At 36.9% G+C, this 14,249-nt stretch overlaps 1 protein-coding gene and 1 long non-coding RNA gene across 2 annotated transcripts in view; both read left to right on the top strand.

The window, feature by feature from the left end:
- Positions 1–14,249, top strand: part of LOC134679822 (uncharacterized) — a 268,010-nt gene that overhangs the window by 31,183 nt on the left and 222,578 nt on the right. The gene's annotated exons all lie outside the window — the stretch shown is intronic.
- LOC134679804 (uncharacterized) overlaps positions 7,341–14,249 on the top strand; it is a 97,030-nt gene continuing 90,121 nt past the window's right edge. Inside the window, exon 1 of the mRNA XM_063538698.1 lies at positions 7,341–7,465. Within this exon, the coding sequence (XP_063394768.1) occupies positions 7,362–7,465 (104 nt within the window). The 5' untranslated portion in view covers positions 7,341–7,361. The remainder of the gene's footprint in view (positions 7,466–14,249) is intronic.

The raw sequence follows: 14,249 nt of genomic DNA, 5'->3' as shown, positions 1-14,249 counted from the left end.
ACCAACACGTACCTATATCATTATCACGCATATGTTTTACACGAGTCGTGTATTTTTACTACCCGTATATTTTCATGTATCTTTGATTGTTTCGCCTTGTATCCGTCTGACTGTCGTTTTCGTCACATAAGTGTACATAGTCTTTCGTGTTCATATCATGTTTCACATACATCGTTGCTTTATGCATGGAGTAAATAAGTATAATTTCCACAGTGTTGACGAATTTGTTGTTACATTCATTTAAAATATGCCACAAAACTGTTTCTAATAAACTGTAAGCCATTTTTCTTAGTTTCTCAAATAATAAAATTGCCATAAGCAACCATATACATACTTCGTCTTTGACTTGGCGGCAGAGGCAGCAAGTTATTTAAAATCAATTCTGCTTACGCTGCCAATTCCAACACCTACGATTACAATTAATATTAATTTCATTATTTCGTCGGAACTCATATTAAAGTCAAAAAATCAACAACGCACCATAAATCCAATAAAACAGAATGAATATTTTTCAACTTTACCTCCATAACAATTTAAAAAATATAACTACGCGTGTTTGAGTAGACCTTTTTACCGCTAACGTTTAGATGAAATATTTTAAATGTTTTTATTTGTGTAGCTAAATTTATAATTTAAAATTATAGAATGTATTATTTATTAAGTTCATGTTGATTTTATACAAATAAAACTGCAAATTATAGCAAACATTGTTTTTTGTTTTTTTTTTTATAGGCGTAGTGGCAGAGTGTCATTACGAACCATAAAGCAAATACTGCCTCTAGTTTTTTTTAATGGATGAATGCTACGATGCTGTGTCACAAATATCTGTGAAATGAAAATTAAAAAAGAGGACTTTGCCGGCCTAGGCCTGCAAGATGTGTATGAAATTCCATTAACGACCTTTTGTCCTAGCCGCACCTGAAACGTCATACTTCGCAGCCTATTATAAGGAACATAACATCAATATTTCATTGCATGTTTGAGAAAAAAAAATTAAAACATTACTCAATACTAACTCCACGGCCGATTCGGCCACGGCGACTGCTATCAACTCCGTTGCTGTCTCTGGTGTGCTCGCAAGTGGCTGACGTAGCCGATCTTGTTACTAAAAGTACTAGTAAAAGTAGTAGTAGTAGTAGTGGTACTTAAAACATTATCATACGATACCTACATAGATGCCTGTGGTGCCTAGCCTATCCTTAATACTTCACACATCAGCGGCAAACAAGAATAGAGGCCACCCGATGGAAAGCGGTTACCTTAGCCTATGGACGTGTGCAACAGCAGAGATATCGCTGTCACGTGTGCAGGTGCCGGCTATTTCAAATCTGTACGCTCCTATTTTAAAGTACTTATATTGTTATTTTTTCGGGAAGACCTAATAGCTAAAAATCTACCAGCTAACTAGGTTGAAACCCATAATTCTTTTTCTGGCAAAAACTCGTAAAAAATTTGAAAAACTTAACGTTAGGCATAGGCGAGAAAAATTCCATCCATGGCGGCAAAACACAACATCAGATATTACTTAATATGTATAGGAGCCGTGCCAAGATTCCGTTCGGTTAATCCAGTCAGCAACACGTGTTGCAAACCCGATCAGAACTATTATTGCTTTCTGATATTACCTTGTGAGGCCGAATATACAGGGTATTTGGTACATCGTTTGCCAATTTAAAACGACAGATAGGTTGAGTCATTTGCTATCTCCTCAGGCCTAGAAAATTTTAATTTGGCGCACATTTTTTTTTCACTTCTATGCCAGTTTTTCGTAAATTTCAAATTTTTACTTTCGGTAATAGTAAAAAAAAAACATGGCCAATTTTGTTTTTCTAGGCATGAGAAGATAGCAAATGATTCAACCTATCTGCCGTTTTAATTTGGCAAACGATGTACCAAACACCCTGTATACTTGGGCATTTCTATTTAAAGTTGTACAGTCGCCAGATATATCGGAGCGGCCAAGGTGTTTACAAATATCTGAACACGCCTCTATTGTAAAGGCGTTACAGTTTAGATATTTTTAAGCACCTTGGCAGCTCCGATACATCTGATGGCGACTGTACTTTAAACTTTAGTTTAAGAATTGGATACGTTTTCAACACAACCTTCTGACACACCGACAAACTAATATGTATACGTTGTGACGTTGTGGACACTTTTCTTTCGTATTATGATCAAAAAGCTTACTTACTGTGATTCTGAGTGGAAGTTATGAGAGTCTGATAAACTGAGTGAAATCTAAAATCAGGGGCCTCGAGGAACTTAAAATATTAGTAGAGTCCGTTTCAAGCTTAGGGCCCCCCCCCCCCATCTGGCGTCTTTCGAGCGTCGGCGTCTACAATTCTATGGCCGACGTCGACGCAACGTCGACGCAGCGTCGACGCAACTGCGCAGCAACGTCATTTTCCATAGCGCTGGACCGACGCCGACAGACGCCGACGCTCGAAAGACGCCAGATGTGGGGGGGCCCTTAGACTCAACTAATAAGTATGCACCGACCGTGCAGGCGTGCACGTGCAGTGACAAAGTGTTGAAGTGCCACTAAATGACTATAAACGATACATTTTTCATAGAAATTTCACTTACAATTTAGCAATTGCTCATTCTGACCCTCTAATTAGCTTTGTTGGTCCGATAATTTAGTAAAAAGCATATGATCAATACACCTTATTATAAAACCACGTCTATTTGTGTTTGTTCGCGATAAATTTAAAAGCTACTGAACGGATTTTCATGCGGTTTTCACCTATCAATAGAGTGATTCTCGAGGAAGGTTTAGGGGAATAATTTGTTAACCCGTGCGAAGCCGGGGCGGGTCGCTAGTTTAGTAAATAAATAGACTTACCATCAGTCATCACAATTATGCTGTTGATGACCATCTGGTCAGCGGCAATCATTGCAAAGTCATTGCACTTCAATCCGATTATACACTGCAGTTCCATTTTAAAACTTAGCTGTAAAATATATCAATAGAAAATAATAAAATATATAAAAAATGACAGCACAATGAAAAACTGTATTGGGCAAAATGTCACATATTCTTCTTCTATTCGTCAAAGTTTTTAATATGTATTAGGTATGCCAGACTATTTAGGGAGGTTTAATAGAATGACTAACCCGGGATTAACCGGTTAAACCTGGAGTTACCATGGTTACTAGTACGATTTGACACTAGGTTAACGGCTTAACGGGTTATCCCCGAGGACCCCGAGTTAGTGGGATGGTGCAAGTGACCCTTAATGAACTTGTCAATGATACATTGGGGTCCCGGAATTGAATCCTGGTAAGGGCATTTATTTGTGTGTTTATCATTATCACAAATATTTGTTCCTGTTATGGATGACTTCTATAGTTCGTTTTTTAGCAATAGAAATAAGGTAAACAATCTTGATGTGTCTTTTCATTGAAAAACACATTTTAAAAATAAGTTACGGCAAATATGTGTAACAAATGTGAATCTAATACGATCATTTATATTATTCTGCTTTCATAAGTCATAGTTACTGATTTTATAATAAGCGTTTTTCAATTAAAAGACATGTCAAGATCGCTTAACCTTCTTTCAAGTTCTTTCTAATGTTAAAAAAACGAACTATATATAGGTACTTTCTAAAATATATATCCCTTATATTCATAGTCTAGTAGGTATCCACAACACAAGCTTTAGCGTACTGTGGGACTAGTTCGATTTATGTAAGATTACTCCATCTACGAGTATATATTTAGTATTAAATAATGGAATTTTTTGCTCTCACCAGCCGCTATATAATGCATGCAGCCTCACATCATTGGGACTAGAAAACAACTAGAAAAGCAATAGTTGATAAGCTCACGCAAATGACTTTCTAAGTAATCATACAATAATCATCACTTTTAACTGGTCAAACATCAACGTTATTGTAAAGACATAAGATCCTACTTTGTTCAGTTTACAATCTTACTGTTTACAATAATCAACGCCAATTGCAGAGACATTAACATGTTTTGTAAAAACATGTGTCAAGTGGTAATTAAAAAACACTTAAACATTAGGCGTACAGTCAGCAGCAATCGTAGTGGATGAAACAGCACACTATCTCAAAATATCTGCCACCCAGGGCCCCTATTCGACAAGCGACGTTTGACGTATCGTGTTGATCTCCCGTTGATGTGGGAAAAACTTGGAGGATATAACCAACGGAGACGCCATGTGTAAAATTTTCGGTACAAAATAGTCTGCCGTTTTTTGCGGGGGAGGGGCATATCAAATGTATAGGTACGTCATGTCAGATAAACGTCAGTCCATACATATGGTTGACATGAGGTTGACCATTGGCCGCCTATTTTCGACAGAGGGGAACGCCTGTTAATGGCGGCTCCATTGTTAATTACTCCGAGGGGAAAAATCATAAGTTCTCGAATACGTACAATGTCAAAATTTGACATTAACAATCCACAGTTAGGGTGACAAGCAAACCAAACCGAACCACCCTTAGTTTAGAGTTGAGTTTTGGTTGTACCAAATGATATTATCCACCGTTGATGGAATCAACACTCAGTATGCAATAAAATCAACTGTTGATTTGACGTGGATGCGAAATCTGACAGTTGCACATGTCGAATTTGGCCCCAGAAGTACTTTTCTAAATAGATATAGGTACACAAGGTATAACAAAAATAGTAAGGATCCGTTTAAGGGAATATTCGGTACCTAATATCATGTTCTGGTTAAGAAAAATAGAAGAGACTTTTTTTGACGCGAACAAATTTCGGCTTTGGAATAGAGGGTTAGTAGCTCACTTGGACGACTATAAATTTTAAAAAAAAAATTCTTCGACTTTAACCAGGGGCCAAAATCGACATGTACAACTGTCAGATTTCGCATCCACGTCAAATCAACAGTTGATTTTATTGCATACTGAGTGTTGATTCCATCAACGGTGGATAATATCATTTGGTCCAACCAAAACTCCACTCTAAACAAAGGGTGGTTCGGTTTGGTTTGCTTGTCACACTAACTGTGGATTGTTAATGTCAAATTTTGACATTGTCCGTATTCGAGAACTTATGATTTTTCCCACATCAACGGAAGATCAACACGATACGTCAAACGTCGCTTGTCGAATAGGGGTCCAGAAAACGATACCGAATATGCCCTTAAACGGATCCCTACTATTCATTTGTTAGGTACCTATTATATATAAATAGCATAGCGTCCGTATTAAGAGTGTAGACTTTAATAGAAATGTTAGATTTATTATGAAAATGCCGGTGGCGATGGCAAGTCATCCATAAATCATTCTAGTAGCCAATAACCAATGACTACTTAATCTAAGTTCTGAAGCTTGTCCATACCTTACTTTAGTAGTCATTGTTATGCCTGCACATCCATAGGAGTAATATTTTGTAAATGTAACTACACTATCTGTTCGATTCGGAAAATGAATTAGATCTCTACTAGACTTCAACAAGTTACGATATGGATAATTTAAAGATATTCGTAAGATAGATATGTCAGACGTTTCCGCGATTCTGGAGGTCCTCTTGAACGATTTCGACAAGTTATGACTTAGATATCCAAGTCACATCTAGTCGATATCTAATGTAGATCTAGTTGATCTCTAAATCGTCTCTAGATCTTGTGACTATCTCGAAATCCGAATAGGCCTGTATTTCTACAAATACTCTGTTTACATATACAAGCACAGAAGTGTTGTGTGAGTGTTCAGTTATTGCATTAAGTCTTCCTTTCTTAGGAAACAGAGAGGTAGAGCTGTAAAAATACTCCTTCTGTACTCCTTCAACAATAAGTAAAGTCACAATGTAAGGTACTTGCTCCGTGATTGTTGAGACATTTAGGGTTCTAACTAATTTAGATATTCCATAGCGTATGTACTGAACAACCAATTTAGCTAGGACCCTAAAGTCCCTAAATGGCTCACCAATCACGAAGTGTGACCATCCCTACATACTACTCCTGAGTGCGTAGCCAACGTGCAAATTGTTAACGCTCCTTGGCATAACGTAGGTAGTCAACTCGTCTATCACTCTTCCATTTTAATATTTTTAGTGCGGCCCACAGATTACCAGTTTCCCGGACGATATCAGCCTGTCAGTTAAACGCAAAAGGTGACAGTTCCGAACAACTGACAGGCTGATATCGTCCCGCAAACTGGTAATCTTAAGCGATTGTTTAAGTTTTTTGCAGTTATTTCTTTTAAAATCTATCTATGGTATGAACCCATTAAGAACTGTACAGAATAGCTAGTAGCATACCTAAAACAAGTCTAGACTTGTAGATTTTAATCACGATATTTCGCCTGTTTATCATCACCGCATCCCATCATTGTGCATTCTAGTGCACTTGCGGTCTCGTGAGAATTAGGATCAACTGATAACCTTAGTCTCTGTTGTAACGTTACTTGGATTATTTTATAGTTAGGGAGATTCTGATGGATTAGTCTTGGTAAAGAGCAAACCCCGTTATCACCTTTGTACTGCCTATCCTGTGCCATAAATTGGTGTTTTGTACAATAAAGAGTTTATACACACATACATACTTACATCAAAGTTGCAATACATTGAAGAGCAAGGTTGGTAAAAGAATCTACCGTAGGGAATCCTAACTTCGCCGTTGATACCCCACTTCGCCGTTGATACCCCACTTCGCCCAAGTAAAATATTAATATATGTAGGTAATAATTATACCAAAAAAACAGATTCAATGCATTCACAATAAAATTAATTGCGCCAAAATAGTGCAAAAAAGTCTATCTTCTCTATCCGTTGTGTTGAATATGCCCAATTGCTCATGAATCCCATGATACAATTTTATAGTGGACTTATGATAGTTATGATTTAATGCTAAGTTATGGCGAAGCTATGTGCAATATGTACCAAGCCCTGAAGTCATTTTTAGTTTTGAATTTGGAACCTGCTTTTATTTCATTATAGTTCAAAATTCGAGTTAAAGTCCTTTAGAAGGATACGTAGACGTAGGGGGCTAAGGCGAATTTAAGGGGCCCACTGATTAACAGTCCGCCAGACGGAATGGGCCTGTCAGTTGTTCGGAACTGTCAAAATTTTGTTTTAACTGACAGGCCGATACCGTCCGGCGGACTGTTAATCAGTGGGCCCCTTTAGGCTAGGTATTTTTGCCACCTGCATTTTCAATGTACTGCAACATAGATAACATTGATAACGGTATGCTAACAAGTACCTATGTCAAAAGTGACGCATGGCAAAAACTTGTAGACGATATAGTCATCATATTGTTTACAATTGAATTTTGATACTGTATAGTGTTATACCTATACTTCTTTAATTTTGTTCGCAGATAAGTGATAAGTGACTAACGGCAAGTGAAACACTTTAAGCGCAAAATGCCGGATACACTATTCTTGTCGACGGGTGTGAGCTTGGGACTGCTGGCTGGCATCGTTTCTGGAGTATGCTACATCTTCACAAATGGACTTACGTGGCCCAAGTTAGTATTGTCCTGTATTCGTTTAAATTTAAACCGAAATATTACTTTGCTAATCCGCGTAAAAGACAACGTGCTAGTCAATCAGTGCTAACCCGTTATACTTACTTGAGTATTTTTTACATGCAATTAATGTTCCCACCCTCCCACCGCAAGAATAAATACGCCTAACGCCTACGCCTAACACTAACGCCTAACGCGGTAGAAACGCCTGATTCTAATATTCACTATTTGTATTCGTTTAGCCTATTTTAGCATGTTATAGAGTCTGTTCGGAAAGAGAAGAGTCGTGGAATGTATTGGGCCCCATACAATCCACGAGTTCCACGACTCTTTTCTTTCCGCACAGATTCTACAAGATAGAGTAATAGATACAGTGAAACCTGGTTAATTGGCACCTGGATAAATGGAAAACCTCAATAATTGCAACCAAAAGTCCGGTCCCAGTCCCTTGAGACCAAAAGGCCTCTATAATTGAAATTTTGGAACCTGTATAATTGCAATTTAGATTTTAGTGCTTTTCGTAATTTTGCCTCTATAATTGACCACATCGCAATTTAAGACCTCTATAATTGACACTGTGCTAAAAAAATCCGTTATTTTTGCTCTTGTTTTTACCTCTATTATTGAAACGAGTCTTGCTTTTTACCTCTGTAATTGAAATAATATAGTTGTATACAGCAGAAACAATATTTTAATAGCAATGATCATTTTATTTATATCTCCATCCAGAATTTAATTTATTTATTGGGTATCTATCACGGCCTCTAGTCGGTGAAATAGTTTTGATCAATAAAAAACAAAGTAAGGTTTACTCGGGTAATTCCGAATGTCGAAAACTGTCGGATAATTCCGAAAGAGACTTTTATTATGATGGAATTAAGGGTGATTTTCATCTGAATTTCGGAATTATTCGACATTCGGTATTACCCGAATACACCCTATGCTTTTTACATTCTAATAAAACTTTCTTCTACAATCCAAGGGAATTTTTTAAATCCAAATGATAAGAAAATAAAGTGGTAATTAATGTAGTGTAAAAGTGCAAGTATAGACTTAAAACTTTACTTAAAATGGTTATTTGCACCTCCATAAAAGAAATTTGTCAGAACGCAACCTCTATTACTGAAAACCTCTATAATTGACACAACGATTTTTTGAACCTCGTTAATTGACACGACCTGCTTAAATGAAAAACCTGGTTAATTGACAAAAATTGGCCGGTCCCTTGAGATTGCAATTATCCAGGTTCCACTGTAATAACAAGTGGGTATATGAGTTCAACCTGAAGACTTCATGTTTCATGATCACGTTTTATAAGTTTAAAATGCCGTCCGTTCTGTGGGATGTCTGCTCTGTGGAAAGTTAAGAAAACTAGCGCTTTCGATTTCACGCCATCTAATACAGCGCATTGCCAACAGATGGCGTGAATATCAACAAATAGAAACCTTTATGTTTATAGCCTTATATCGGTAGATGGTGTTACGAACCTCTTTATATTGTTTTAACGGACACGAAATTTTAGATACCAAAATGGCATTTGTCTACCTTTGTGACGTATTTTTATAAATATATATATAGGTAGGTACTCAACGTATATATATAAAGCCTTATTATATAAATTCTTACATAACATGAAAGAACATTTATGTCGCAGCCCCAGTATTAAAAACGCCTCATTGTAAAAAGATTAGGTACAATGCATAGGTACTTATATTTATGATTGAATTGATTTCTGCAGAGAAGATTATATTTGGCAGCATTTTGTATATTTCACATACCAGTGTGAAAATTCACGTAAGAAAGTCAATTCACGTAGGGAAGGTACCTATACCTAATCAATTATTTTAGGTACTAGTTAAACGCATCAGAATTAATAATTAATAAAAATATATTCTACACATTATGATAATTTTATAGCACTCTATTTCCGCGACTTAACAGCTCCACAGGAAATAATAAACGCGCACACAAAAATGCAATTTCGTTCCTTGAAATTATTACAATTACCTACTAATATATTCATACAAAATTGACCGTCAGATACTATCCGACGTTTCGTCACATCCGTAGTCATACGATTTACAACAAAAGAATTCAGCAATCGGACGTCAACCGTGACTACCACACCAAAACAATTTCGCCTATGGGGACCCGCTAACTTAATGATGACATATAGGTTAGTTTTAATTGAACAACGGAATTCATAGAAATAACTTTCACAGCCTCGTATCTCTCCAAAAACATGAACTTGGGATTAGAACCTTTGCACCGTGTAATTAAGTTGAAAGTCCAAACGCTTGCGAAGTATTGATGCGAGTTTAATAATTAATCGATAGGCCGTATCGGCCATATGTTTCGGTACATCGACCACCTGTGTCAAAAGGGGAGTTTTTGAATGTGTCACAAACTTAACTAATACAGTGGCGAAAACAGGAACTAAAAGCGTCAGATACAAATTTACATAAAGCGCGCGATAGCAACGCCTTTACTGACTGCAAAGTTAACTTGGCGCTGTAATAAACCGTCAGTCGGTTCGCGCCAATCGTAATTTCGAACGCATTTTTGGTGGCCATTTTTAAATTAGTTTTTTTTTAATAGTTGGACCTTGGCATTATAGTTTCCGTGTGTGTTGTGTTTTGTGCTTGTTTTGTGTTTTTGGATTTAGAAAATTCGGATTGCTGATTTAAAGGTAAGTAGAGGTCCTTATTTAGATTTTGTAAACTTTTTGCCTTTAAAAAGTTTTAGATATGTTTTCATACTAGGTAGGTATATGCATGTCTGTTGTCTGCATAATATTAATAATGCTCAAAAACGCAATTTTTTTTCGAACAGTAGACACTATCTGAAACTCACATTTTGTGATCAACTTGCGATACCTACTTACGGAAAATGTGGTTGTAGGAAATCTCACTTACGAAATGCGAATTTAGTTCGTTTTCATTTTTGCCGGGCGGCGGTTTCTGTTTCGGTTTAACCGTAATCGAAGGCTCAGTTTGAGCCAAAACAAGGGAAAACCCGTGAACCTGCTTCCGAATTTTTTTTGTTGGATCGGTCCGAAACTGAAACCGAAACGAAAGCTTTGGTTGGACATTATATAACTATTAAATTATACACCAAAACCTCAACCTAAACCTCAAGAATCACTATTAATAGGTAAATACCGCATGAAAATCCGTCCAGTAGTTTTTTACTGTTTTTGAGTTTATCGTGAACATACAAACAAACACACACACACGAACAGATAGACGCGGCGGACTTTTTTTATACGGTGTGGAGATTCTGCTGAAATTGTGGGGTTGTCTTAGAGCGTTCAAATATCGAAAAACAGTCGACAGACGCGTTAAAATGTCACATTGATTAGTGTAATTAGAAGCCACATCTAACCAGCATTAATATAGGTAGCAACAATGAAAACAGAGCGGTAAATACCTACGTAACAGCGTTTTGTAACATCGAAGCTGCAACATTGGTAGTCCTAAAACTAAGCCCCAATATCTTAATCTGCATTCCTATTGGATGCCGAATGCAGGTGAATCGGTGTTAATATACCTGGTTGTAAATGGGTATTTCCATTTAACGTTGTACCAAAAAATTTGTTAGGATATTGAGACTTTTTTTTTAAAACTAAGAAAAAAATAAAAAAGTGTCCTCACAATTTTTTGTTCGTTTTGTTACGGTTTTCAATAGGTACAAGTTATAACCTTATATGACTGTAACAAAGCAGACCAAAAAATTTGCATGAAATTTGGGGACATTTTTTTTCGTATTAGTATCGAAAGAGCTCGCGATTCTGTGTGGAAAAAGTATAAAAATTAAAAATCTAAAATGCAAGTTGGGGGTACAACTTTAAATAGCTCAAAATGCCCAAATAGAAATCGAATTCCACCGGCTTACCTGGTTCTCAAACATTTTAGAGCTTTTTCTAGCGCTGACGAAGACAAGTACTTAGAGCCAATATTTTATATTTCTGGCTTGTCTACAATTAAAATTCTCTACGCAAAAAATGGGTAAGCATAATGCTATAACAGTAAAATATACGAAAAATAATAAGAGGGATAGTATTATACAGTTTTTATTCACTATGAATTAAAATGTAGCTGATTGAAAGATTGAACCAGATTCAAAAATTGAAAACGGTAGGTACCCATTGTGTCAGCCGCATTCGTATAATAGTCTAGATGGCAAGTTTCTATTCAAATGTCTATGTGGGACCCATTGCATTAAAGCAATACAAAATTCAGAAATGACAGTCAAAAGCGCGAAACGGCCCCTAATATGGTACTTGATTGCGACGTCATCATCATCACGATCTTGGAGTATGAAAAACAAGAAAATTTAGATTTTTACGGTGATACATAGTTGCTTTACAATCTATATTTTAGCAATTCAACATGTAAAATGTTGACGGTAAAATGTTTTAGAATATAGCTGGACTTTCAACTTGCCATCGCTTGGTAAGCGATTGCAATATAATCTCTGATCTCAGTTACCGGTGCAGATGCAATCGTCACCGCATCTAAATCTATTCCGACACCGATAAGACGACAGTCGGTTAAGAGTCATGCGAACCTAGTCGCCGCCACGATCGAAGTTACGCTGAAAATTTAAAACGACATGTTTAAATTACATTAGACATTAACATTCAAGTAACATTATATGTATATCCTAATAGTATACCCTCTCTCTTCTTCCCCGCATTATCCCGGCATTTTTGCCACGGCTCATGGGAGCATGGGGTCCGCTTGACTACTAATCCCATTAATTTGCGTAGGCATTCGTTTTTACAAAAGCGACTGTCATCTGACCTTCCAACCCAGAGGGTAAACTAGGCCTTATCGGGATTAGTTCGGTTTCCTGACAACAGTCACGAATGTCACGGTGTTTTCCTTCACCGAAAGCGCATATTATCTTTAGTATACAATAAATTTCACAAACAAAACTTCTACTGGCCCTATTTTCTTCGTTTCACAATTTTTAGGAACGAAAACTGTACCACATAGATGTACATGTATACACATTACGTTCATGTTCATGCAAAGTTTCAAGGCTTAGAACGCACTGCGATTAATTTCTCGCAGTTTCAGTCTTGCAAGTGTGTGCGCTTATGAAGCATGCCGTACGTTACACTTTTTGCGGTTATGAAACCGTAAGAAATTAATCGCAGTGCGTTCAATTGTATTTTATAAGCGGCTTTTAAGCAGCGGGATTGAGTGACTCTTAACTGCGTACACTGGACGTGACATCGGTTCGGTTCGTCAGTTAACTGACTCAGTTAGTATATACCGTTGTTAGGTGAAATCGGAAATGTCGCTATTAGACAACAATGTCGCTCAGCTATGTTCGATGTAAATCACGTAAATGAGCCATATGCCAATGAAACTTATATGAGCCAAAATTGTTTTTGGTTGTAACTTTTTGTCCCCAAAAATATGACGTTACGAGTATTTATGAGTTCATAAATACGTAAACCTTTAATTAACATAATTAGTACATAAACGTTGCCAAACCCCATGCGATTAGATTACATTAGTTTTAAAACTAAACCAGGTTAATAAACTAAAAGTGTAATTCCTCGATGATTTTTCCATAGTAAATGTAATAAGCGACATGATTAAGTCTATAGAAATGGCCCCTTTTGAGTGTGGTGTCAAAGTGTGACGTCAGAATAATGAACGCAGACCGTGACGCGAGCGCATTGGCGGACAAAAAATAGAATAAAGACTGTCTAGCGGCAGATTTGCGATTTCAAATTTAGAGTACAATAGGATTGAAATTAACTATTATGCTATATAGTATAAAAATAGCAAAAAAGTGTAACCTAAACTAAGACGTCTATTTCCTGCACCAATACCGAATAGCATGCCACGGGTTGTCCAAAACGCATTTTATTTTGTGTATTAAAACTTTATCTTCGGCGTTAAAATGACGTGGTTTTTTTTAACGGGGCATATTTTTGACCATTTGTCACAAAAAATAAACTCTTATTGTAAGCAAATCCTCAGAAAATTGGCGTTTGTACGCGACAATGGTAGAGTTAGACCAAGAAAAGTCTGCAGCGGTTTTGATAGCCCACGCAGTGCAAGTGTTATTTACACAACATCATTTTGTAAAAGTTTGACGTTTAAAAGTACACTTGCACTGCGTGGGCTATCAAAATCGCTGCAGACTTTTCTCGATCCGACTCTAACAACTTAATGAATGCTCCTGTTAATAAGGTGGGTCCGTTATTTTGCAACTTAGTGTACTGTAATACCTAGCCTGTAGTCTGTAGAAACAGCAACACCCTTAACTGTCCGCCGGTGGACCTTATGCCTTTTGTAATAAGGTTTACGAACTGTCAGTTAACAGTGTAACCGATGGTTGGCACAGTCAACCAAGAAAGTGGTCTACCACTTTTCGACTCTATCAATGAGATGATAGAGGCGAAAAGTGGTAGACCACTTTCTTGGCTGACCGCACCAGTCAGCTGATTCGCGGCTATTAGACAAAATTAAACATAGTTTCACGCCTCGAAACAAGATGCCATTGTGCCGACGAAAGTGAAGTTTCTTCCTATCTAACTAACCGCCAACTAATTAATGTAATTACACTAATAATGAGCGTTAAGTTTTTGTTTGAGTAACAAAGGAAGGGTACCTAATGGTTTTCAGTATGAAACGTACCTACTTTCAATGGTACTTTGATGTGTTCTTCTTACTAACGTGCCGCCAGAAATTTTCCAAAATGGCAAAATTTCCTCATGAAAAATTTTCGGAAACTTTTCATTACAATTTGGTATTTTTTT

The sequence above is a fragment of the Cydia fagiglandana genome, chromosome 3 (genome assembly GCF_963556715.1).
Source record: "Cydia fagiglandana chromosome 3, ilCydFagi1.1, whole genome shotgun sequence".
Lineage (NCBI taxonomy): Eukaryota > Metazoa > Arthropoda > Insecta > Lepidoptera > Tortricidae > Cydia > Cydia fagiglandana.
This window is presented reverse-complemented; position numbering and strand designations above follow the sequence as displayed.